This window comes from Balaenoptera physalus, assembly GCF_965194825.1.
Source record: "Balaenoptera physalus genome assembly, chromosome: 10".
Classification (NCBI taxonomy): Eukaryota; Metazoa; Chordata; class Mammalia; order Artiodactyla; family Balaenopteridae; genus Balaenoptera; species Balaenoptera physalus.
Window position 1 is genome coordinate 105,429,884 of NC_138889.1, and position 27,776 is coordinate 105,457,659.

Below are 27,776 nucleotides of genomic sequence, written 5' to 3' on the forward strand. Positions count from 1 at the left end.
TCAAGAAAAAACAGGTGTAAATCTACATGACTTTGGATTTGGCAATGTACTTTTAGATATAACACCAAAAGTCTGAGTAACAAAAGAAAATATATATAGATAGGACTTCATCAAAATTAAAAACTTTTGCACATCAAAGGACATTATCAAGAAAGTGAAAAGATAACCTATCTGATGGGAGAAAATATTTGTAAATCATATATAAAGAATAAAGATAGGCAAATAGACCAAGGGAATAGGGTTTAATATCTAGACTATACAAAGAACTCCTACAACTCAACAACAAAAAGACAAAAAACTCAATTTTTAAATGGGCAAAGGACTTGAATATACATTTCTTTTATGAAGTTATACAAATAGTGCATAAGTACATAGAAAGATGTTCAACATGATGTCATTTAAAAAATGCAAGTCAAAAACCACAATAAAATGCCACTTCACACCTACTAGGATGGCTATAATTAAAAAAAAAAAAAGGAAAATAACATGTATTCACAAGGATATAGAGAAATTAGAATCTTGTACATTACTGATGGGGAGGTAAAATGGTGCCACCACTATGACAAATACTTTGGGAGTTCTTCAAAAAGCTAAATTTAGGGAAACCACATGACCCAGCATTCCATTGCTAGGTATAAAACAGAAAGAATTGAAAACAGGAACTCAAACAGATAGCTTATACAACAATGTCATTGCAGCATTATTCACAATAGCCAAAAAATGAAAACAACCCAAGTATCCATCAACAGATGAATGGATAAAATGTGATATGTACATACAATGGAAATTGTTCAGCCATAAAGGAAATAAAGTTCTGAATCATACTAAAACCATGAAAACATGTAAAGTAAAATAAGACAGAAAAAACAGGACAAATATTTATGATTCCACTTATTTAAAATATGTAGAATAGGAAAATTCATAGAGAATAATGTAGAATATAGATACCAGAAGATGGGGAGAAAGAGGAATGGAGAGTTATTGCTTAATGGGTACAAAGTTTCTGTTGAGGATTTTGAAAAATTTTGGCAGTAGCTAGTGACGATGGTTGCACAACATTGTAAATGTAATTAATACCAGTGAGTGATCTATACAATCAAAAGTGGCTAAAATAGCAAATCATATTTTATATATTATACTGCAATTAAAAAGAAACTTAATCAAGAGCATGAGAAGACAAACCACAGACTTGGAAAAAATACTTGCAAAAGACACCTGAAAAAGAATTGTTATCCAAAATGTACAAAGAATGCTTAACAAAAGGAAAATGAACATTCCAATTTAAAAATGGTCAGAAAACTTGAAAGACACCCCATCAAAGAAGTTATACAGATGGTAAATAAGCATATGAAAAGATGCTCCACAACATATGTCATTAGGGAAATGCAAACTAAAACAATGATATACTACTGCACACCTATTAGAATGGCAAAAAACCCAAACACTGACAACACCAAATGCTGACAAAGATGAGGAGAAACAGGAACTCTCATTCATTGCTGATGGGAATGTAAAATGTTACAGCCACTTTTGAAGACATTTTGTCAGTTTCTTACAAAATTAAGCACACTCTTGGCAAATAATCTAACAGTAATGTTCCTTGGAACTTTCTCAAAGGAGTTGAAAAGTTATGTCCACACAAAAACCTACTTGTGGATGTTCATAGCAGCTTTATTCATAATTGCCAAAACTTGGAAGCAACCAACATGTCCTTTAGTAGATGAACGCATGAATAAATTGTGATACATCAAACCATAGAATCTTATTCAATGCTAAAAGTAAATGAGCTATCAAACCATGAAAAGACAGGGAGGAACCTTAGATATGTATCACAAAGTGAAAAAAGCTAATCTGAAAAGGCTACATATTGTGTGATTCCAACTATATAACATTCTGGAAAAGTCAAAACTATGGAAACAGTAAAAGGATAAGTAGTTGGTAAGGGGGGAAATAAATGAATAGGCAGAGTACAGAGGTATCTTAGGGCAGTGAAACTACTCTTTATGGTACTGTAATGGTGGGCACATGTCATTATACATTTGTCAAAACCCTTAAAATGTACAATACCAAGAGTGTATCCTAATGTAAACTATGAACATTGGGGGATAATGACGTATAATTGTAGGTTCATCAATTGTATCAAATGGATCTTTGATATTTAAAATCCTTGTTGGTTAGTTCCAAAATTTGTCTCATCTCAGGAGAAGATTTGAAAGATTTCCATTCTCTTGGGAATGAGTTCCATTTTCTTGGTTCTTCACATATCAAGATATTTTGAATTATATCTTGAATATCATAAATATTAAGTTGTGAAGATTCTATTTTCCATTATTATTCATCAGTAATACTGATTCCTTCATTTTAACAAGTAATTTTCATGCCTGAAATTAAACTAAAAACTGTTTCTTATGCAGCAGCTCTGACCACAGTTTAGATCTTTGTCCTTAGTTGAACTTATTCTGCAGATGTATGTTTCAGGGGCCATCTGCGGGATGTATGGTAGACACAACTTTGGGATCCCCTCTTTACCACTTTCCCTTGCTGGAACCCCCACTTTTTTCATTGTTCCCAGTTTCCCACCACCTGTGCCCTGATTCTCCAGATTGCAGGATGGCAGGTTTTTTTCATGCACCTTTTTCACTTTACTGTGAGGACTGCACCTTATTCCAGGCTAACAGCCATGGAAACAGGATCTTCTTTATATTGCTCTCCATCTGCTCTTATCTGAGAGAGTATACACACCCTGTTACAGTCTATCTGCTTTTGTTCATGCTCACCTATGTTCCAGTAGTTTCTTTTTGTGTATGTACCTGCATTATATTTCTTTTCTGAGGGAATGGAGGGCAAATAATAGGGTTTAAGGCCTTTATTCCTGGAACCAGAAATGTATGCATCAGAGGCTTTTAAGAGGAATATTATAATACAATATTTTAAACCTCATTCTTGAATCTCCATTGATAATTAACTCAGAGAGCCAGAATCATGTTAGGGAAGACATTTCAAAAGTCTGTCAAAATAGGTCTTAGGAAAGATGGTGGGAATATGAATTAGGAAGATGACCACAGAAATGGTAACAAATAGCTGGATTTGGGTCATAATTTGAGGACAATGTGGTAGAACTTCCTGATGCTTTCAGATTTTTAAGAAGGAGGTTATGGTGTGGCAGAGGGTCGAGGAAGATATCTATGTGTCCAGGCTGAGGAAATGGATGAATGCTGATACCATTTAGTGAGATGAAGGAGAATAGGGAATGAGGCACATACAGAGGTGAAAGTCAAGACTGCTATTTTGGGGGAGGTGGCCAAGATGATTGGAGTAGGAAGACCCTGAGCTCACTTCCTCCCTTGGGCACACCAAAATTACAACTATTTACATAGCAACTATTGATAAGAAAGACCAGAACCTAGCAGGAAAAAAATCTTTTACAACTAAAGATATAAAGAAGGAACCAACCGCAACAAGACAGGTAGGAAGGGCAGAGATGCAGTATAGTCAATACCCATACCCCCAGGTGGGTGACCCACAAACAGGGAGGATAATTACAATTGCTGATGTTCTCCCCAAGAAGACCTGGCCCTGCTCACCAGCTTGTCAACACCAGTACTGAGATGCCTCAAGCCAAGCAACTAGCCATGTAGGGACACAGCCCCACCCACCAGCAAGAGAGCAGCCTTAAGATCCCCTGAGGCCACAGCAACCCCAGCACACATCCCTTTCCACAAGAGGACCCAGGACCCAGCCACACACACCAGTGTGCCATCACTAGCCACAGGACACCCAGGGCCCTGCAACCAGAGAATCTGGAACCCAGCTTCACCCACCAGATGGCAAGCACTAGCCCTGGGCCAGCCACACACATGACAGTGGACAGGCATCAACTCCAGGACCCACTGGGCCCCAGCCGTGCCCACCAGCAGGCAAACTCCAGCCCCAGAACCATGGCAGCTCCACTGCTCACCATGTCAGGACCAAGCCCATTCACCAGCAGGCTAACACCAGCTCCAAGGCACTTTGGGCCCCTCAGCCAGCTGCCCCAGGATCCAGCCCCACTCACCAACAGGCCAGAAACAGCTTTAGAATAACCCAGACCTCACAGCCAGGTATGTCAGGAACTGACCCAAACAACCAGCAGGTCAACACTAGATCTGGAACACTGGCCACAAAAGCAGCCACCCCAGAACACACCCACCAGTGGGCCAGCACTAGCCCTGGGACAATGCAGCACTCTAAATCAGCCTCCTTATAACTGAGCCCAGCCAACCAGCAGCCAGCAGCCTCTGCACAAGGCAGGGCCTGGCAACCAACTGGACTGGGGACCAGCAACTCCTATGAGACTGCCCACAGTAAATATCCACAAAAACAGAAGGACCCATGCAGCCCCCATAGGGGGGACCTCTAGAGCATATAGCTCTGGCGACCAAAGGGAATTGCACCGCTGGCATGCATAGGACAACTCCTACAAAAGGCCACTTCTTCAGATCAGGAAACATAACCAACCTACCAAATACATAGAAATAAAAACAGCAAATTATAAATAGAGCTAACACATATATATGGAATCTAAAAAAAAAAAAAAAGTTCTGAAGAACCTAGGGACAGGACAGGAATAAAGATGCAGACAAAGAGAACGGACTTGAGGACACGGGGAGGGAGAAGGGTAAGCTGGGATGAAGTGAGAGTGGCATGGACATATATACACTACCAAATGTAAAATAGATAGCTAGTGGGAAGCAGCTGCATAGCACAGGGAGGTCAGCTTGGTGCTTTGTGTCTAACTAGAGGGGTGAGATAAGGAGGTTAGGAGGGAGACACAAGAGGGAGAAGATATGGGGATATATGTATACATAAAGTTGATTCACTTTGTTATACAGCAGAAACTAACACACAATTGTAAAGCAATTATACTCCAATAAAGATGTTAAAAAAAAAAAAACCCAGCAAATTAGGCAAAATGAGGAAACAGAGGAAAGACATTCCAAATGAAGGAACAAGATAGACCCCAGAAGAACTAAGTGAAGTGGAGATAGCCAATCTACCCAATAAAGAATTCAAAGTAATGATCATAATGATGATCAAAGAAATCGAGAGAAGATTGGATGAACAGAATGAAAAGTTAGAAGCTTTTAACAAAGAGTTAGAAAATATAAAGAAGAACCAAACAGAGATGAAGAATTCAATAACTGGAATGAAAAATACACTAGAAGGAATCAGTAGAGTAAGTGATAAAGAGGAAAAGATCAGCAAACTGGAAGACAGGGTAGTGGAAATCACTAAAGCTGAACAAAAGAAAAAGCAAAAGAAAAAAACAATAAAAAGAAATAAGTACAGTTTAGGAGACCTCTGGGACAACATCGAGTGGGCTAACATTCACATTATAGGGATCTCAAAAGGAGAAGAGAGAGAGAAAGGGGCAGAGAACATATGTGAAGACATAATAGCTGAGAACTTTCCTAACCTGGGAAAGAAAACAGACAGCCTGGTCCAGGAAGTATAAAGAGTACAAAACAGTATTAATCCAAGAGGACCACACCAAGACACGTTGTAATTAAAATGGCAAAAATTAAAGATAAAGAGAGAATATTAAAAGCAGCAAAGGAAAAGCAACAAGTTATGTACAAAGGAACTCCCATAAGTTTACCAGCTATCTTTTCAGCAGAAACTCAGCAGGCCAGAGGGAGTGGCACAAAATATTTAAGCTGATGAAAGGAAAAAAACTTTTGACCAAGAATACTCTACCCAGCTAGGCTTTCATTCAGATTTAATGGAGAAACCAAAAGTTTCACAGACAAGCAAAAGCTAAAAGAGTTCAGCACCACCAAACCAGATTTACAAGAAATGTTAAAGGGAAGTCTTTAAGTGAAAAAGAAAAGACCACAATAAGAAAAAAGAAAATTGTAATAAAAAGGGAAGATGGTGGAGTAGAAGGACATGCGCTCACTCCCTCTTGAGAGCACCAGAATCACAACTAACTGCTGAACAGTCATTAACAGGAAGACACTGAAACTCACCAAAAAAATACCCTACATCCAAGACAAAGGAGAAGCGGCAATGAGATGGTAGGAGGGGTGCAGTCACAATAAAATCAAATCCCATAACCTCGCGGCGGGTGACTCACAAACTAGAGAACAATTATACCACAGAAGTCCACCCACTGGAGTGAAGGTTCTGAGCCCCACGTAAGGCTTCCCAACCTGGGGGTTCGGCAATGGGAGGAGGAATTCCCAGAGAATCAGACTTTGAAAGCTAGCAGGATTTGATTGCAGGACTTTGACAGAACTGGGGGAAACAGAGACTCCACTCTTGGAGGGCACACACAAAGTAGTGTGCACATGAGGACCCAGGGGGAAGAAGCACTGACCCCATAGGAGACTGAACCAGACCTACCTGCTAGTGCTGGAGGGTCTCCTGCAGAGGCCAGGGGTGGCTGTGGCTCACCACGGGAACAAGGACACTGGCAGCAGAAATTCTGGGAAGTACTCCTTGGCATGACCCTTCCTGGACTCTGCCATTAACCACACCAAAAAGCCTGTAGCCTCCAGTGCTGGGTTGCCTCAGGCCAAACAACCAACAAGGAGGGAACTCAAGCCCACTCATCAGCAGACAAGCAGACTAAAGTTTTACTGAGCTCTGCCCACCAGAGCAACACCCAGCTCTACCCACCACCAGTTCCTCCCATCAGGAAGTTTACACAAGCATCTTAGATGGCCTCATCCACCAGAGGGCAGACAGCAGAAACAAGAAAAACTACAATCCTGCAGCCTGTGGAATGAAAACCACAATCACAGAAAGATAGACAAAATGAAAAGGTAGAGGGCTATGTACCAGATGAAGGAACAAGTTAAAACCCCAGAAAAACAACTAAATGAAGTGGAGATAGGCAACCTTCCAGAAAAAGAATTCAGAATAATGATGGTGAAGATGACCTAGGACCTCGGGAAAAGAATGGACGCAAGGATCAAGAAGATGCAAGAAATGTTTAAGAAAGACCTAGAAGAATTAAAAAACAAACAGAGATGAACAATACAATAACTGAAATGAAAAATACACTAGAAGGAATCAATAGCAGAATAACTGAGGCAGAAGAACGGATAAGTGACCTGGAAGACAGAATGGTGGAAATCACTGCCATGGAACAGAATAAAGAAAAAAGAATGAAAAGAAATAAGATAGCCTAAGAGACCTCTGGGACAACACTAAACGCACCAACATTCTCATCATAGGGGTCCCAGAAGGAGAAGAGAGAGAGAAAGGACATGAGAAAATATTTGAAGAGATTATAGTCGAAAAATTCCCTAACATGGGAAAGGAAATAGCCACCCAACTCCAGGAAGCACAGACAGTCCCATGCAGGATAAACCCAAGGAGAAACATGCCAAGACACATGGTAATCAAATTGACAAAAATTAAAGACAAAGAAAAATTATTAAAAGCAACAAGGGAAAAATGACAAATAACATACAAGGGAACTCCCATAATGTTAACAGCTGATTTCTCAGCAGAAACTCTACAAGCCAGAAGGGAATGGCATGATGTACTTAAAATGATGAAAGGGAAGAACCTACAATCAAGATTATTCTACCCAGCAAAGATCTCATTCAGTTTGACAGAGAAATCAAAAGCTTTACAGACAAGCAAAAGCTAAGAGAATTTGGCAACACCCAACCAGCTCTAAAACAAATGCTAAAGGAACTTCTCTAAGTGGGAAACACAAGAGAAGAAAAGGACCTACAAAAACAAACACAAAACAATTAAGAAAATCGTAATAGGAACATACATATCGATAATTACCTTAAATGTGAATGGATTTAATGCTCCAACCAGAAGACACAGGCTCTCTGAATGGATACAAAAGCAAGACCCATATATATGCTGTCTACAAGAGAACCACTTCAGACCTAGGGACACATACAGACTGAAAGTGAGGGGACGGAAAAAGATATTCCATGCAAATGGAAATCAAAAGAAAGCTGGAGAAGCAATACTCATATCAAATAAAATAGACTTTAAAATAAAGAACGTTACAAGAGACAAGGAAGGACACTACATAATGATTAAGGTATCAATCCAAGAAGAAGATATAACAATTATAAATATATAGGCACCCAACATAGGAGCACCTCAATACATAAGGCAAATGCTAACAGCTATAAAAGAGGAAAACTTACACCAATGGACAGATCGTCCATACAGAAAATTAATAAGAAAACACAAGCTTTAAATGACACAGTAGACCAGATAGATTTCATTGATATTTATAGGATATTCCATCTGAAAAGAGCAGATTACACTTTCTTCTCAACTGCACACAGAACGTTCTCCAGGATAGATCACATCTTGCGTCACAAATCAATCCTTGGTAAAGTTAAGAAAACTGAAATCATATCAAGCATCTTTTCCGACCACAATGCTATGAGATAAGAAATAAATTACGAGGAAAAAAACCTTAAAAAACACAAACACATGGAGGCTAAACAGTACGTTACTAAATAACCAAGAGATCACTGAAGAAATTAGAGGAAATCAAAAACTACCTAAAGACAAATGACAATGAAAACACGACGATCCAAAACCTATGGGATGCAGCAAAAGCAGTTTTAAGAGGGAAGTTTATAGGTATACAAGCCTACCTCAAGAAACAAGAAAAATCTCAAATAAACAATCTAACCTTACACCTAAAGTATCTAGAGAAAGAAGAACAAACAAAACCCAAAGTTAGTAGAAGGAAAGAAATCATAAAGATCAGAGCAGAAATAAATAAAATAGAAGCAAAGAAAACAATAACAAAAATCTTCTTCTTTGAGAAGATAAACAAAACTGATAAACCTTTAGCCAGACTCATCAAGAAAAAGAGAGAACTCAAATCAATAAAATTAGAAATGAAAAAGGAGAAGTTACAACAAACACCGCAGAAATATAAAACATCATAAGAGACTCCTACAAGCAACTCTATGCCAATAAAATGGACAACCTGGAAGAAATGGACAAATTCTTAGAAAGGTATGACCTTCCAAGATTGCACCAGGAAGAAATAGAAAATACAAACAGACCAATCACAAGTAATGAAATCGAAACTGTGATTAAAAATCTTCCAACAAACAAAAGTCCAGGACCAGATGGCTTCACAGGTGAATTCTATCAAACATTTAGAGAAGAGTTAAACCCATCCTCTTCAAACTCTATCAAAAAATTGCAGAGGAAGGAACACTCCCAAACTCATTCTATGGGGCCAACACCACCCTCATAAAAAACCAGGCAAAGATACTATAAAAAAAGAAAATTACAGACCAATATCACTAACGAATATAGATGCAAAAATCCTTAACAAAATACTAGCAAACAGAATCCAACAACACATGAAAAGAATCATACACCATGATCAAGTAGGATTTAACCCAGGGATACAAGGACTGTTCAATATACACAAATCAATCAATGTGAAACACCATATTAGCAAATTGATGAATAAAAACCATATGCTCATCTCAATAGATGCAGAAAAAGCTTTTGACAACATTCAACACTGGTTTATGATAAAAACTCTCCAGAAAGTGGGCATAGAGGGAACCTACCTCAACATAATAAAGGCCATATACGACAAACCCACAGCAAACATCATTCTTGATGGTGAAAAACTGAAAGCATTTCCTCTAAGATTAGGAACAAGACAAGGATGTCCACTCTGCCACTATTATTCAACATAGTTTTGGAAGTCCTAGCCACAGCAATCCAAGAAAAAGAAACAAAAGGAATACAAATTGGAAAAGAAGAAGTAAAACTGTCAGTGTTTGCAGATGACATGATACTATACATAGATAATCTTAAAGATGCCACCAGAAAACTACTAGGGTTAATCAATGAATTTGGTAAAGTTGCAGAATACAAAATTTATGCACAGGAATCTCTTGCATTCCTATACACTATCAATGAAAAATCAGAAAGAGAAATTAAGGAAATAATTCCATTCACCATTGCAAGAAAAAGAATAAAATACCTAGGAATAAACCTGCCTAAGGAGTTGAAAGACTTGTATGCAGAAAACTATAAGACACTGATGAAAGAAATTAAAGATGACACAAGCAGATGGAGAGATATACCATGTTCTTGGATTGGAAGAATCAATATTATGAAAATGACTATACTACCCAAAGCAATCTACAGATTCAATGCAATCTCTATCAAATTACCAGTGGCATTTTTTACAGAACTAGAGCAAAAAATCTTAAAATTTGTATGGAAACACATAAGACCCCGAATAGCCAAAGCAATCTTGAGGGAAAAAAACAGAGCTGGAGGAATCAGATGCCCTGACTTCAGACTATACTTCAAAGCTACGGTAATCAAGACAATATGGTACTGGCACAAAAACAGAAATATAGATCAATGGAACAAGATGGAAAACCCAGAGATAAATCCATGCAGCTATGGTCAACTAATCTATGACAAAAGAGGCAAGGATATACAATGGAGAATAGACAGTCTCTTCAATAAGTGGTGCTGGGAAAACTGGACAGCTACATGTAAAAGTATGAAATTAGAACACTCCTTAACACCATACACAAAAATAAACTCAAAATGGATTAAAGACCTAAATGTGAGGCTAGACACTATAAAACTCTTAGAGGAAACCATAGGAAGAACACTCTTTGATATAAATCACAGCAAGATCTTTTTTGATCCCCCTCCTAGAGTAATGGAAATAAAAACAAAAATAAACAAATAAGACCTAATGAAACTTAAAAGCTTTTGCACAGCAAAGCAAACTTTAAACAAGACAAAAAGGCAACCCTCAGAATGGGAGAAAATATTTGCAAATGAATCAACGGACAAAGGATTAATCTCCAAAATATATAAACAGCTCGTGCAGCTCAACATTAAAAAAACAAACAACCCAATCCAAAAATGGGCAGAAGACCTAAACAGAAATTTCTCCAAAGAAGACATACAGATAGCTAAGAGGCACATGAAAAGCTGCTCAGCATCACTAATTATTAGAGAAATGCAAATCAAAACTACAATGAGGTATCACCTCACACTGGTTGGAATGGGCATCATCAGAAAATGTACAGACAACAAATGCTGGAGAGGGTATGGAGAAAAGGGAACCCTCTTGCACTGTTGGCAGGAATGTAAATTGATACAACCACTATGGAGAACAGTATGGAGGTTCCTTAAAAAACTAAAAATGGAACTACCATATGACCCAGCAATCCCACTACTGGGCATATACCCAGAGGAAACCATAATTCAAAAAGACACATGCACCCCAATGTTCATTGCAGCACTATTTACAATAGCCAGGTCATGGAAGCAACCAAAGTGTCCATTGACAGGCAAACAGATAAAGAAGATGTGGTACATGTATACAATGGAATATTACTCAGACGTAAAAAGGAACAGAATTGGGTCATTTGTAGAGACGTCGATGGACCTAGGGACTGTCATACAGAGTGAAGTAATTCAGAAAGAGAAAAACAAATATCATATATTAACGTATATATGTGGAATCTAGAAAAATGGTACAGATGAACTGGATTGCAAGGCAGAAATAGAGACACAGATGTAGAGAACAAACGTATGGATGCCAAGGGGAAAAAGTGGGGGGGGGGTGGTTTGGATGAATTGGGAGACTGGGATTGACATATATACACTAATATGTATAAAATAGATAACTAATAAGAACCTGCTGTATAAAAAAAATAAAATAAAATTCAAAAAAAAAGAAACAAGAAAATTGTGAAAGGAAAAATCTCATTGGTTAAGGCATATGTATAGTAAAGGTAGTAAATGAACCAGGTATAAAGCTAAAGGTTAAAAGAAAATTAGTTAAATCATCTCTATGTGCAATAAGTATTTAAAGGATTCCAAAAACAAAAAGATGTAAAATATGACGTCAAAAACAATAATTGTTGGGGGAGGGGAGTAATAATGCAGTGTTGTTAAAATGCATTTAACTTAAGAGATCAGCAGCTTAAAATAATCACACATATAGAGAGACTGATATATATGTACCTCATGGTAACCAGAAACTAAAAACCTATAACAGATGCACTCCCCACCCCCCCCCAAAAAAGAGAAATGAATTCAAAGATAACAATAACACTGATAGATAGTAAAATCTATCACAAGTAAAATCAAATCACAAGGGAAGAGAACAAAAGAGAAGAAAGGAACAAAAAAGAACTATAAAAACAATTAACAAAATGACAATTAGTACATACCTAACAATAATTATTAAAAATGTAAATAGACTAAATGCTCCAATTGAAAGACATAGTGTTGCTGAATGGATACACACACCTAAACAGACCCTTATATATGCTGCCTACAAGAGACTTACTTCATATCTAGAGACACATACAGGCTGAAAATGAGGGAATGGAGAAAGTTATTCCATACAAATGGAAATCAAAAGAAAGCCAGAGTAGCAATACTTATATTAGACAAAAGAGACTTTAAAACAAAGACTGTAACAAGAGGCAAAGAGGACCATTGCATAATGATCAAGGGTTCAATTCAGGAAGAAGATATAAAAATTTTGTATATATATATATATATATATGTATATATGTATGTGTGTGTGTATACATATATAAAACATAGGAGCACCTAAACACATAAAGGAAATATTTACAGACATAAAGAGAGAAATCAACATGGCACAATAATACTAGGGGACTTCAACACCTCAATTACACCAATGGAGACATCTTCCAGACAGAAAATCAATAAGGGCTTTAAATGACACATTAAATCAGATGGAGTTAATAGATATATACAGAATATCCCATCAAAAAGCAGCAGAATACACATTCTTTTCAAGTACTCATGGAACATTCCCCAGGATAAGTCATATGATAGGGCACAAAACAAGTCTCAGTAAATTTAAGAAAATTGAAATCATATCAAGCATCTTTTCTCACAACAATGCTATGAGACTAGAAATCCAATACAAGAAAAAAACTGCAAAAACCACAAGAATGTGGAGGTTAAACAAATGCTACTAAATAACCAATGGTTCACTGAATAAATCAAAGAAGAAATTAAAAAATACCTAGAGACAAATGAAAAGGAAAACACAGCAATCTGAAATCTATGGGATACAACAAAAGCAGTACTAAGAGGGAGTTTTAAACAAGCTTACCTCAGAAAACAAGAAAAATCTCAAATAAACAATCTAAATTTACACCTAAAGGAACGAGAAAAAGAAGAACAAACAAAACCCAAAGTTAGTAGAAAGAAAAAAAATCATAAATATCAGAGCAGAAATCAATAATACATTAAAAGTATCACAAACCATGATCAAGTGGGACTTATCCCAGGGATGCAAGAATGGTTCAATATCTGTAAATCAATCAATGTGATACACCACATTAACAAACTGAAGAATAAAAATCATATGATCATCTCAATAGATGCAGAAAAACCTTGACAAATTGAATATCCATTTATGATAAAAAAAAAAAAAACCTCTCAACAAAGAGGGAACATACCTCAACACAATAAAGGCCATATATGACAAGTCCATAGCTAAGTAGCATCATGCTCAATGGTGAAAAATTGAAAGCATTTCTAGTAATATCAGGATGAAGACAAGGATGCCCACTCTCACCAATTTTATTCACTTTTATTTACATAGATTTGGAAGTCCTAGTTACAACAACCAGATGAAAAAAGAAATAAAAGTAATCCAAATTGGAAAGGAAGAAGTAAAACTGTCACTGTTTGTAAATGACAAGATACTATTCACAGAAAATCTTAAAGATGCTACCAAAAAACTACTAGAACTCATCAATGAACTTGGCAAAAGTTGCAGGATATAAAATTAATACAGTAAGTTGCAAACTTTCAAAGATGTGAATGTGCCCAGAGAAAGGACGAAGAGAGAGAAGAGGAAGAAAAAGTAACTGAAGAACCAAAGAGATTCATGACGCAGGAGATGGCAAGGGGATTTTCTTTCTTTGAGGAGGCACTGTTAGTTTTTGAGACACAGGACCAAAATGTAGAACAGTACATGAAGTTTGCAGCAGCCATTCAGAATGCAATCCAGTGCTACTGTGTCATCTATGATGAGAAAAAAAAAAAAAAGATCTCCTACCAAGACATCACTGGATTGTTTTTTCAGGAGGGTAGATAGAATTGAATCTATCAAGGAAGCAGAAGCTGTGCCATCAACGTCACCCATGAGTGCAATTGCAGCTTGCACTCAGTCTCCTATTGCTGACGATCTTTCAGCTCTAACATCCCCCACCTCCCCTCCCTCCTCCAGTCAGTAACTCCTCTTGCCTGTTCACTTGATGCCAGCTCCTGTATGCCAGCTGTTGTACTGTACTACTTTACTTTTCAAGGTACTGTACTATAAGATTAAAAATGTTTTCTTTATTTTTGTGTTTGTTTTTTATGTATTATTTGTTTGAAAAGTATTATAAACCTATTACAGTACAGTACTGTACTGTACAGCTGATTGTGCTAGTTGGGTACCTAGGCTAACTTTGTTGGACTTATGAACAAATTGGACTTATGAATGTGCTCTCAGAACGGAACTCGTTCATATGTAGGGAATTTATCGTATACAGAAATCTGTTGCATTTCTATACAGTAACCAAGAAACTATCAGAAAGAAAATTTAAGAAAACAATCCCATTTATAATTGCAACAAAAAGAATAAAATTCCTAGGGATAAGTCCAACTGGGGGAGTAAAAGACCTGTACTTGGAAAATTATAAGGCACTGATGAAAGAAACTGAAGACAACAAAACAAATGGAAAGATAAACCGTCCTCAAGGATTGGAAGAATAAATATTGTTAAAATGATCATACTGCCCAAGGCAATCTCCAAATTCAATGCACTCCCTATCAAAATACCAATGGTACTTCTCATAGAACTAGTACAAATAATTCTAAAATTTGTATGAAAACATGAAAGACCCCAAACAGCCAAAACAATCCTGAGAAAAAAGAACAAAGCTGGAGTATCATGCTCTCTGGTTTCAAACTATACTACAAAGCTACAGTAATCAAAACAGTATGATACTGGTTCAAAAACAGACACATAGATCAATGGAACACAATAGAAAACCCAGAAATAAACCCACATTTATATGGGCAATTAGTCTCATCAAAGGAGGCAAGCATATACAATGGAAAAAGACAGCCTCTTCAATAAATGGTGTTGAGAAAACTGGACAGCTACACGCAAAAGAAGCAAACTAGATCACTCTCTCACACCAAGCACAAAAATAAATTTAAAATGAATTAAAGACTTATATGTAAGGCCTGAAACCATAAAACTTCTAGAAGAAAACATAAGCAGCACACTCTTTGACATGGGTCTTAGTAATTTTGAGGGGGGGGTGTATGCCTCCTCAGGCAAGGGAAACAAAAGTAAAAATAAACAAATGGGACTACATCAAACTAAAAAGCTTTTACACAGGGAAGGAATCTATCAACAAAATGAAAGGCTACTACTTAATGGGAGAAGATACATACAATAAGGGGGTAATATCCAAAATATACTGGAATTCATAGAACTCAACCTCAAAAAAGCAAACAACCTAATTAAAAAGTGGGCAGAGGATCTGAATAAACATTTTTCCAAGGAAGACATACAGATGGCCAACAGATACATGAAAAGATGCTCAGCATCAGTAACCATCAGAGAAATGCAAATCAAAACCACAATGAGAAACAACCTCACATCTGTCAGAATGGCTAATATCAAAAAAGACAATAGGGCTTCCCTGGTGGCGCAGTGGTTGAGAATCTGCCTGCTAATGCAGGGGACATGGGTTCGAGCCCTGGTATGGGAAGATCCCACATGCCGCGGAGCTACTAGGCCCATGAGCCACAACTACTGAGCCTGCGCATCTGGAGCCTGTGCTCCGCAACAAGAGGCCACGATAGTGAGAGGCCCGCGCACTGTGATGAAGAGTGGCCCCCGCTTGCCGCAACTAGAGGAAGCCCTCGCACAGAAACGAAGACCCAACACAGCCAAAAAAATAAATAAATAATAATTAAAGGTGCTAATACTTTAAAAATAATAATAATAAATTGGTGAGGATGTGGAGACAAGGGAACACTTATGTACTGTTGGTGGGAATGTAAATTGGTGCAGCCACTGTGGAAAACAGTATGGAGATTCCTCAAAAATTAAAAATAGAACTACCGTATGACCCACAAATTCCACTCCTAGGTATTTATCTGAAGAAAACAAAAGCAATAATTCAAAAAAATATATGCACCCCTAAGTTCATTGCAGCATTATTTACAATAGCCAAGATATAGAAGCAACCTAAGTGCCCATCAATAGATTAATGGATAAAGAAGATATGTTTTATATATATATATATATGAAACATATAAAACATATGAAAGAATGAAATCTTGCCATTTTCAACAACATGGATGGACCTAGTGGGTATTATGCTAAGTGAAATAATTCAGACAGAGAAAGACAAATACTGATTTCACTTATATGTGGAATCTAAAAAAGAAAACAGTGAACAAACATAACAAAACAGAAACAGTTATAGATACGGAGAACAAACAAACAGGTAGTTACCAGAGGGGACAGGTATGTGGGGAAAGAAATAGGTGAGGGAGATTAAGAGGTATAAACTTCCAGGTGCAAAATAAATGAGTCAAGGGTATGAAATATACAGTGTGGGGAATATAGTCAATAACAATGTAATATCTTTGTATGGTGACAGACTAGACTTATCGTGGTGATCATTTTGAAATGTATAGAAATATGGAATTACTATGTTGTGTAACAGGAACTAACACAGTGTTGTAGGTCAATTATACTCCAAAAACAAATTCATAGAAAAAGAGATCAGTTTTGGGGTTACCAGAGTCGGGCATGAGGGGAGGGGGAACTGGATGAAGGCAGTCAAAAGGTAGAAACTTCCAATTATAAGATAATAAGTACTAGTGATGTAATGTATAACACGATAAATATAATTAACACTGCTGTGTGTTATATATGAAAGTTGTTAGGACAGTAAATCCTAAGAGTTCTCATCACAAGGAAATTTTTTTTCTATTTCTTTAATGTTGTATCTATATGAGATGACGAATGTTCACTAAACACTGTGATAATCATTTCATGATATATGTAAGGCAAATCATTATGCTGTACACCTTAAACTTGTCCAGTTCTGTATGTCAATTATATCTCAATAAAACTGGGGAAAAAAAGAAAAACAGAAAACATTTTAAAATAAAATAAAAATAACAAAACATCCCCTAAATTTCAAAGTGTGTCTTCTTTTTGTTCATTTCTACAACAGGCTGTTACTATTACTATATCTAACCTGTTTCCATTTCTCAGGTTTGGGAGGAGGTTCATGCTCAGATGGTGTTTGCTCCAGCTCGCCATTACTGACACCTGTGCAGCCTTTGCTCCCACCTTCCTCATTTACTGCTCCCTACGCTTCTTGGCTGGGTTTTCTACCATGAGCATCCTGACAAATATTTCTGTGCTTAGTAAGTCAAAACTTTGGGTCTTTGACATTTTCCAAGCCTTAACTTTGACTTTGAAATTCTAACTTTGTTTGAAGTCAAAATCCTGTTTGTGTTTTCTTTCAGTTGTAGAATGGACAGTGCCCCGATTCCAAGTCATGGGAATGACCATGTCAATCTGTGCTGCTTGCATGGGACAGATCGCCCTAGGAGGACTAGCTTTTGCCATTCGAGACTGGCACACCCTTCAGCTGGTGTTTTCTGTACCATTATTTGTCTTCTTTCTTTCCTCAAGGTATAAGCTTTCTTACTTCCTTTGTCTTAGAGGATCCTAGATGCAAGGTACCTGAAGGCAGGATGCAAGAATTCTGGTTGGTCTTAGTCAACACTTGAGCATATGCTCTACTAATCTGTGCCCTATGTACACTTAAAGAAGCAGAACGGGTAGGGTTGCCAGATAATATCAAGGGCATTCAGTTAAACTTGAATTTTAGATAAAACAATAAACTTTTCGTATAGTATGCCAAATATTGTATGGAGCATAGTTACACTAAAAGTTATTCATTGTTTATATGAAATTTCTATTTACCTAAGAATTCTGTATTTTTATTTACTAACCAGATAAAATAGTGTCTCATTAAAGTAAAATTTCAAACAAACAGCAAATACTTTTTAGTGTATGTCCAAAATATTGCATGGGACATAGTCATACTCAAGAATTACCCATATTCACTGTTTATCTGAATTCAAATTTAACTAAACACAGTGGGTTTTTTTGTTGTTTGTTTGTGCTTTTTTTAGTTTTTATTTATTTATTTATTTATTTTTGGCTGCCTTGGGTCTTCGTTGCTGCTCTCTCCAGTTGTGGCGAGTGGGGCTACCCCTCGCTGTGGTGCGTGGGCCTCTCATTGGGGTGGCCCCTGTTGTTGCAGAGCACGGGCTCCAGGGCGCACGGGCTTCAGCAGTTGTGGCACGCAGGCTCAGCAGCTGTGGCTTGTGGGCTCTAGAGCGCAGGCTCAGTAGCTGTGGCGCACGGGCTTAGTTGCTCCGCGGCATGTGGGATCCTCCCGGACCAGGGCTTGAACCCGTGTCCCCTGCATTGGCAGGCAGATTCCCAACCACTGCGCCACCAGGGAAGCCCAAACACAGTGTTTCATTTGCTAAAACTGATAATATCCCCCTGCATAATGGGGGGAGGGCACTATAACTCCAACTCTATATTCCCGGCAGTGAAGGTGTACTGCATGGAGAGGTCATCTTCACAACTTCCTAGTTATGGTACAAAAGAACATAAGTTTATATTTCCTGGTATAACAAAACAAGAGATAGGTATTAGATGGGAGGGGAGAGGCATTTCAGGAAAAAGCCTATGTGAAAAAAAATGGGCAAATGAAAGTTGATGGCACCTCTGTCCTCTTCTTTGATCAGGTGGCTGGCAGAGTCTGCTCGGTGGCTGATTATCACCAACAAACCCGAGGAGGGCTTAAAGGAACTTAGAAAAGCTGCTCACAGGAATGGAAGGAAGAATGCTGGAGACGCCCTAACCATGGAGGTGAACAGGAGAGGGAGTTGGTTATGGAATATAGGAAAGACATGACCTGACATATACACTAGTCAGTGTCCATAAAGTGAATAAAGGGTGGGAACACTGGTGTGGTTTGGGGTCTTCTTACCTCATTGTCCTGGTCTTCAATAGCTGTCAGCATGGTTTGAGTGAACATTAGGATGCTGATGCCGAAAGGACTGGATGCAGATATTTTACTCAACAGAGGCAGATAACGCATGTATGTGGAATCTAGAAAAATGGTACAGCATTTATGATTGTAAAGGTTGTTATTGTTCTCACTTTGTATTAGAGAAAGTAACAAAAACTAATCCATTTCTTTCCAATTAACATTTCAATGGTTTTTGTTTTTTCAGGATAGTAAGGCAAGTTGAAGGGCAGCTTAGTGACCATGCAGAATAGAGCATAAGGAGGCTTATTTGTCAAGTCAATCATATATGCTTCCATTCATGGTATATTTACTGAAAGGGCATTCTGTTCTATATAGGAAATATGGTAATGATCACAATAGTCCAAATCCCTGTTGTGTGGAGTTTACATCCTACTTATTACAAGTTCCAAGAGCATGACTGAGTGGAAATGCTTCAAAGAGGTCTTTCTCTTTTTTTATTTTCCACCCCAGGTATGGAAGGCAGACGCTGCTGTATGTCATAAAGTAGACCATTCATCATGTCATGAACATATAAATTATTTATTGAAAAAATGTAGTAGGCATGGTGCTTGGTCATGCGTAGCAGTATGAGTCAGAATTCCATTTTTCACAGAGCTTTAATATTAATAAGAGAAATTTTAACATATGTTTTAAAATAACTTTTATTGTGGTCAAAATGCATAGAATGAAATCTAAAAATTTTAACTGTACAATACAGTATTGTTAACTATAAGTACAATGAGCTCTAGGACTTTTTCATCTTGCATGACTAAAACTCTATACCCATTAAACAACAATTTCTCAATTCCCTTGTCCCCAGTCCCTGGTGACCACCATTCTACTTATTGTTCTATTATTTTAATATTTTAGATACCTCATATAAGTGGAATCATGCAGTATTTGTCCTTCTATGAGAACTATTTATCCTTTTGTGACTGACTTACTTCACTTAGCAAAATTTTCAAGATTCATCTATGATATAGCATATGGCAGGATTTCCTCATCTTTATGGTTGAATAATATCCTATGGTATGAATATGCTACATTTTCTTTATCCATTCATCCATTGATGGGCATTTAGGTTGTTTCCATATGTGAATAGTGTGGCAATGAATATGAGTATGCAAATATCTCTTCAAGATGCTGTGTACAATTCTTTTGGCTATATAACCATAATTGATATTGCCAGATCATATGGTATTTCTGTCGTTAACTTTTTTGTTTCCAATGATAAGAGAATGAAAAGAATGCTAATAGAGACAAGGAGAAATCATCTGCCCTCATTTAACAGGAAAAAGAGAGTGCTAGGAGCTAGACAGCCAAAGAGAAGCAATAAAACATTTCTGCAAATAAGTTCAATTGCACGTGTGATAGATTTTTTAAAACACACTTTATTGAGGTATGATTAACATACAAAGAGCTGTACATATTTAATGTACACAACTTGATGTATTTGCAGATGAGTATACATCTAAATATCATCACCACAGTTTGTGCAATAAACATACCCACTACCTCCTAAAACTTTCTCTGCCCTTTATTCATTATTTTTTGTGATAACACTCAACATAAGATCTACCCTCACAGCAAATTTTAAGTATACGGTACAGTATTATTACCCTAGACACTAGACTGTAAAGTAGATCCCTAGGATTGACTTATCTTGCACAACTGAAACTTTGTACTCTATGACAAATATTTCCCCATTTCTCACATCCCCCAGCACCTGGCAAACACCATTCTACTCTCCGCTTCTTCGAGTTTGACTCTTTTAGATTCCTCGTATAAGTGGTATCATGTAGTATTTGTTCTTTTGCACATGGATTATTTTACTTAGCATAATGACCTCTAGGTTCATTATGCTGTGGAAAGGGTGGAATTTCCTTCTTTTTATTGCTGAATAATATGCCATTTTACATATATATGTGTATACACACACACACACACACACACACACACACACACACATATATATTTTCTATTCATCCATGGATGGACATTTAGGTTGTTTCCATATCTTAGCTATCGTGAATAATGATCCAGTGAACATGTGAGTGCAGGTATCTCTTCAAGATCTTGATTTCAATTCCTTTGGATATATACCCAGAAGACGGATTACAGGATAATATACTAGTTCTATTTTTAATTTTTTGAGGAAACTCCATACTGTCTTCATAGTGGCTACACCATTTCACATTCTTAGCAGCAGTGTACAAGGGTGCCCTTTTCTCCACATCTTTACCAACACTAAATACTTTTTTATATAATTGCCATCCTAACTGGTGTGAAGTGATAACTCGTAATTTTGATTTGCCTTTCCCTAACAACTAGTGGTGTTAAGCACTTTTTCATGTACCTCTTGGCCACTTGTATGTTGTCTTTGCAGAAATGTGTATTCAGTTCGTATGCCAATTTTTAAATTAAGTTATTTGGCTTTTTTACTATTGAGTTGTACGAGTTTCCTATGTATTTTGGATATTAACCCTCTATAAGACATATGGCTTGCAAATATTTTCTCCCATTCTGTAGGTGCTTTTTCATTTTGTCAATTATTTCCTAGCTGTGTAGAAGCTTTTCAGTTTGATGTATTTAGTACGATTTGTCTATTTCTGCTCATGGCCTGTGGTTGTGGTGTCACATCCAAAAAATTATTGCTAAGACCAATATCAACAAACTTTTCTCCTATGTTTGCTTTAGGAATTTTACAGTTTAGATCTTACATTTTAGTCTTTAATCCATTTGTGTTGATTTTGTGTATAGTGTAAGTTTCCAGTTTCATTCCTTTGCATGTGGATATCCAGTTTTCCCAACACCATTTATTGACAATATCCTGTCCCCATTGTGAATTCTTGGCTCAACTGTCAGAAATCAATTGTTTGTATATGCATGAGTTTATTGCTGGGCTCTCTATTCTGTTCCATTGGTCTATATGTCTGTTTTTGTGCCAGTATCACACTCTTGGTTACTGTGGCTTCATAATATATTTTGAAATCAGAATATGTGATGCTTCCAGCTTTGTTTCTGTTCAAAAATGCTTTGACTGTGAGGATCTTCTGTGTTTCCATATGAATTTTAGGATTTTTTTTCCTATTTCTGTAAAGAATGCCATTGGGATTTTGGCAGGGATTTATTGAATCTGCATATTGCTTTGTGTTGTATGGACATCTTAACAGTATTAATTTATTTGTTTAATCCATGAACATGATGTCTCTCAATTTTCTAGTATCTGCCTTAATCTCTTTCTTCAGGGATTATGGTTTTCAGTATACAAGTCTTTCACCTCCTTAGTTAAGTTTATCCCTAAATATTTTATTATTTTGATGCTATTGCAAACAGGATTGTTTTCTTAATTTTATTTTTAGACAGTTTATGGCTGGTGTATAGAAATATAACTGATTTTATATGTTAATTTTGTATCCTGAAACTTTACTGAATTCATTTATTGGTTCTAACAATTGTTTGGATATGTATTAGGGTTTTCTACAAATTAGATCACGTTGCCTTCAAACAGATAACTATACTTCTTCCTTTCTGATTTGAATGCCTTTTATTATTATTTTTCTTACCTAATTGCTCTGGCCAGGACTTCCAGTCCTACACTGAAGTGTGATCCTTGTCTTGTTCCAGATCTTAAGGGAAAAGCTTTCAGTTTTGCACCATAGAGTATGATGTTAGCTGTGGGCTTTAGATACATGGCCTTTAATGTAAAGTTCCTTCAATACTTAATTTGTTGAGAATTTTTACCATGGAAGTGCATTGAATTTTGTCAGATGTGTTTTCTGCATTTATTGGGGTAATCACATGATCTTTAGCCTTCATTCTGTTAATTTGGTGTATCACATTGATTTGCTTATATTGAACCATCCTTGCATCCCAGGAATAAAGCCCACTGGGTAATGGTGCATGATCCTTTTAATATGCTGTTGAATTTGGTTTGCTAATATCTTGATGATTTTTTCAACTATGTTCTTCAAGAATATTGGCCTGCATTTTTCTTTTCTTTTCTTTTTTTATGGTATCTTTGTCTCACTTTGGTATCAGGATCATATTGGTCTGACAAAATGAGTTTAGAACTGTCCCTGTCTTCTATTTTTTGGAAGAGTTTGAGAGGATTGGTATTAATTAATTAATATCTAATTAATTAATCTTTAAATGTTTGGTAGAATTCACCTGTAAAGCCCTATGGTGTTAGGCTTTTATTTCTGGAATTTTAAAAATTACTGTCACATACTCTTTATTAGTTATTGGCCTATTGAGGCTTTCTGTTTCTTCTTGATTCAATCTTTGTGGGTTATATGTCATATCTTTGTGTTTCAGTGATCCTTTTATCATTATAAATTACCTTCTTTGTCTCTTGTGACAGCTTTTGATTAAAGTCTATGTTATCTATACAGGTTGACTATCCCTGCTCTGTTTTGGTTATCATTTGCATGGAATGTCTTTTTTTATCCATTCATTTTATGTCTACTGTGTTTTTAAATCTAAAGTGACTGTCTTACAGATAGCATAAAATTGGATCTTGTTTTTTTTTTAATTCATTCAGCCACCCTATATCTTTTGATGGATGAGTTTAATCCATTTACGTTTAAAGTAATTATTGATAGGTAAGTACTTACAAATGATAAATTGTTTTCTCTGTTTTATAGTTCTTTTTTCCTCTCTTCTATTGCTATCTTCCCTTGTGATTTGATTTTTTGTAGTGATATACAATAGTTTGATTCTTTTCTGTTTTTATTTTGTATAGCCACTGTAGGTTTTCTCTTTGTTGTTTCATGAGACTTGCATAAAACTTCTTATAGTTATAACAGTCTATTTTAAGCTGATAACAACTTAAACTCTATTTTTACTTTCCCTAAACACATGTTTGATGTTATTAATGCCAGAATTCATTTCTCTCAAATCATATATCTATTAATAATTTTTGTGGTTCTAGTTATTCTTAACAGTTTTGTCTTTTAACTTTTATACTAGTGTTAAGGAAATTTACATGCCACCATTACGGTATTATATTATTCTGTATTTGTCTTATATTTACTTTAACCATAGAGATTTTTACTTTCATATGCTTTCGTGTTTCTGTTTAGTATCCTTTTCATTTCAACTTCCTTTAGCCCTTCCTGTAAGGCACATCTATTGGTGACAAATTCCCTCAGTTTTTCTCTGGGAAAGTCTTTATCTTCCTCATTTTTAAAGGACATTTTTGCTGGGTACTCCATTCTTGGTTGGCAGGTTTTTCTCTCAGTATTTTGAATATATTATTCCACTCTTTCCTTTCCTACAAAATTTCTGCTGAGAAATCCACTGATGGTCTTAAGGGAGTTTTGTTGAGTGTGGTGAGTCACTTTTCTCTTGCTGCTTTCAAAATTATCTCTTTATATTTCATTTCTGAGTGTTTAGTTATAATATGTTTCCATGTAGACCTCTTTAGGGTCTACCTATTTGGAGTCCTTTGAGCTTCGTGAATCTGAATATCCACCACTCTCCCCAGATAAGGGAAATTTTCATCCATTATTTCTTTAAGAGAGCTTTCTGGTCCTTTCTCTCTCTCTTCTCCTTATGGGATTCCTATAATGTGTATATTGATTTTTTTATATTGTTCCATAAGTTCCTTAGGCTGTCTTCACTCTTTCATTCTGTTTTCTTTCTGTTCCTCTGATTATATAGTTTCAAATGGCCTGTCTTTGAGTTCATAGGTCCTTTATTTTGTTTGATCAAATACGCTGTTGAAGCTCTTAATTGAATTTTTTAGTTCATTTATTATATGCTTCAGCTCCAGAATTTCTGTTTGGTTTTTTTTTATGGTTTCTGTCTCTTTGTTGAACTCCTTATATTCTTTATGTGTTGTTTTCCTAATTTCATTTTGTTGTCTTTCTGGGTTCTCTTGCAGCTCACTAGCTTCTTTATGATTATTGTGAAATCTTTGTAGGCAGTTTGTAGATCTACACTTCTTAAGAATTGGTTACTAGTGCTTTATTTTGTTCTTTTGGTGATATCATGTTTTCCTGATTCTTTGTGATCCTTGCAGCCTTGTATTGGTGTTTGTGCATATGAAGAAGCAGTTACTTCTTCCAGTCTTTACAGTCTGGCTTTGGCAGGGAAGCTCTTCACCAGTCACTGGAAATTCTGTGCAGGCCAGTTGGCAGAGACTACAGGTGGGTCAGTTAGCAGGGTTCATTAGTGGTCCTACTGCCTCAGTCCACATATGGCTGTGCCTTCAGCCAGGGTCTGCAGGTGGGAGGGTGCACTGCTAGCATCCATGGAGAGGCAGAACTTGTTCTGGGGTCTGTGGCCAGGCCCAGTGCCATTGTCTGTGGACAGGCTAGATGCCAGGGTCCACAGGTGCTGTTGTTGGTAGGCAAGTCTCATTTCAGGGTCCCTGAATGGGCCTGCTGCTGGTCATGGGCCAAGGGCAGGTCTGGTGATGGGATCCACAGGCAGGCATGTTGCTGGGGTCCTGAGAAGGGTGGCGTGGTGCCTGGGGTTATTACACAGAGGCAGTGGCACTGAGAGGCCCTGAGATGATAAAGAACCATTGGCATAGTCCTTTTTTTAGAGAAATTTTGAAATTTAGGTGGAGCTCTATGGCACTCTGAGACTGTGTCAATATATACCTGACTTATAGGAAATTATTTTGGGCCAACTAACATCTTGGAAGTATCTTTAGTTCCAAGCCCGCACCTAGTATTTTGTCTACCAGGTTGGCCCAATCAAAAGAATTAAAGCTTAAATCTTACAGGAAAGTTATTTGCCAGGTAAATAACAAAAATAAGTGTTACGAGCTGGAAGAAAGAAAGGAACAATGCATTATCAGGGTAAATGGCAACTGACAATCACCTCAGTGCCAAGAAGAAAGACAACATTGTACAAGAGGAACAAATGAAATTTGGTTTAGGAACTGGATTCTATGCATGAATGAGTACCCAAAATTGCCTTAATTTCATTTTTTAAATTTTGTAAAGATTATTCAGAAATTTGTGGTCTTAGTCATGTTTAACCTCCATCTGACAGATTGCCAAACACATTCACTCCAGACAATCCTTCTAACTTAAAGCTGTTCCCCTTTATATCAATAACAATCCATTGATTAATCCAGTTTTGGATGTCTTGGAGTCCAGTAAATGATAAACATTTCCTCTGCCTAAATCACACCCAACTGAGGGATAGTTAATGTGCTCAGAAAGATGACAATAAAAAATTATGTTTTTCACTACAGTGAACACTGAAATAGAGGAAATGTATAAATTTCAAGCAACAATAAATTTGCTAACACTTCAACCCACAACTGAACTTATTCACAAGTGCCAGGTTTTTCCACAGATGCAGAGCCTGCATTGTTAAATATAAGATGTGACCCAGGCAGCAAATCTGAATGAATTTTCGTTCTAAAGGCATTTTGGGTCACTGAAGCATATCCATTGCATTCTCCTAATTTACCAGTCAAATACCTCAGTCCTCCAGGGGCAGTGAGGGTAGGTATAAAGTGTTCTGTAGTATTACTCTTTCAAAGTCTTTCTTCTTGGAAACATGAAGATTATGAAGAAAGTGTGCCTACCCCAAGCCACCAGTGTTTCTCAGGCAACTTCTTTTTGGTCAGTTCTTATTTCAATCATCCTTTGGCAGATTCATTTTTCCATCTTTTCCTTCTTTATCTTTTAATAAATTGCCCTCCTCCCCTGCTCATTTCATTCTACTGGTTCTGGTATTTCAATGCAGTTGTGGTCTTATCTACCTTCCTTCCTGCTCTAAACTCTGTACATTCCAAATTCTGATACTCTCCTCTGACCTCTGCTCTGTCCAATTTCCTCCTCCCATTCCTGTGTGACATGTACAGTCTTTTTCAGTCGTCTTTTCTATTGTCCTAATTGTTTCAGACCCAGTAGAAACACAAGAACTCATGCTCCACAGTAGCCCAGCCTGAATTACACTTCAGGCTGTATAAGAAATACACTTTCTTAAAGGATCCCAAGGTGCACTGTCCAATCAAACCATAAAAAAGTATTCAATTGAAACTTGATTCTCACAAACTCAATGATGGCACACTTACGTGACGGTAAGTGACATGGCAACTATGAGAGACCAACACAAATTTCTCCCCTGAATCCTCCGCAGGTTTCTCTTACATCCATAAAACTTCAGAGTTTTCCCAACTATTCTACGTTAAGAGACGTTTCTTTCTAAATATCATAAATTGTAATTTTGAAGAAATAAATGTCCATTTTCTCCATTTCTGATCTCATTGACAAACATCTTCTCAAAACTCTCCAAATCAATGTTTTATACCTATATTGGTTCTTGAATTTCAGATCTTTCAGCTTCTAAATGCATTCCACCTTCAGCCAGTTTCTTCCACCCTCCCTGTCTTCCCTCTTTCTTTTTGTCTTCCTCTTTCCCTTCCAAGTTTATTTCAGGACTACTTGATGACAGATCCTGTGACAGTCGTGGAGTGGAAAAGTCTACTGTTTCCATCTTCAAAAAGATCACACTCAACAAGTAAAATGGGCTTGATAAAGTCTCTTTGAATTAAAGCAAGGGTGGAATGTGAATGTCAAGGAGGGACATATAATCTGAACTGCAGGTATGTGGGCAATGAATGCATCTTGG

The 27,776-nt window shown here is 37.0% G+C and overlaps 1 protein-coding gene across 1 annotated transcript in view; it reads left to right on the forward strand.

Annotated features, from left to right (window-relative positions):
- LOC309668495 (organic anion transporter 7) overlaps positions 1 to 27,776 on the forward strand; it is a 51,388-nt gene that overhangs the window by 6,479 nt on the left and 17,133 nt on the right. The window contains exons 3-5 of the mRNA XM_082478373.1: positions 17,330 to 17,484; positions 17,587 to 17,755; positions 18,889 to 19,012. Of these exons, the coding sequence (XP_082334499.1) occupies positions 17,330 to 17,484; positions 17,587 to 17,755; positions 18,889 to 19,012 (448 nt within the window). The remainder of the gene's footprint in view (positions 1 to 17,329; positions 17,485 to 17,586; positions 17,756 to 18,888; positions 19,013 to 27,776) is intronic.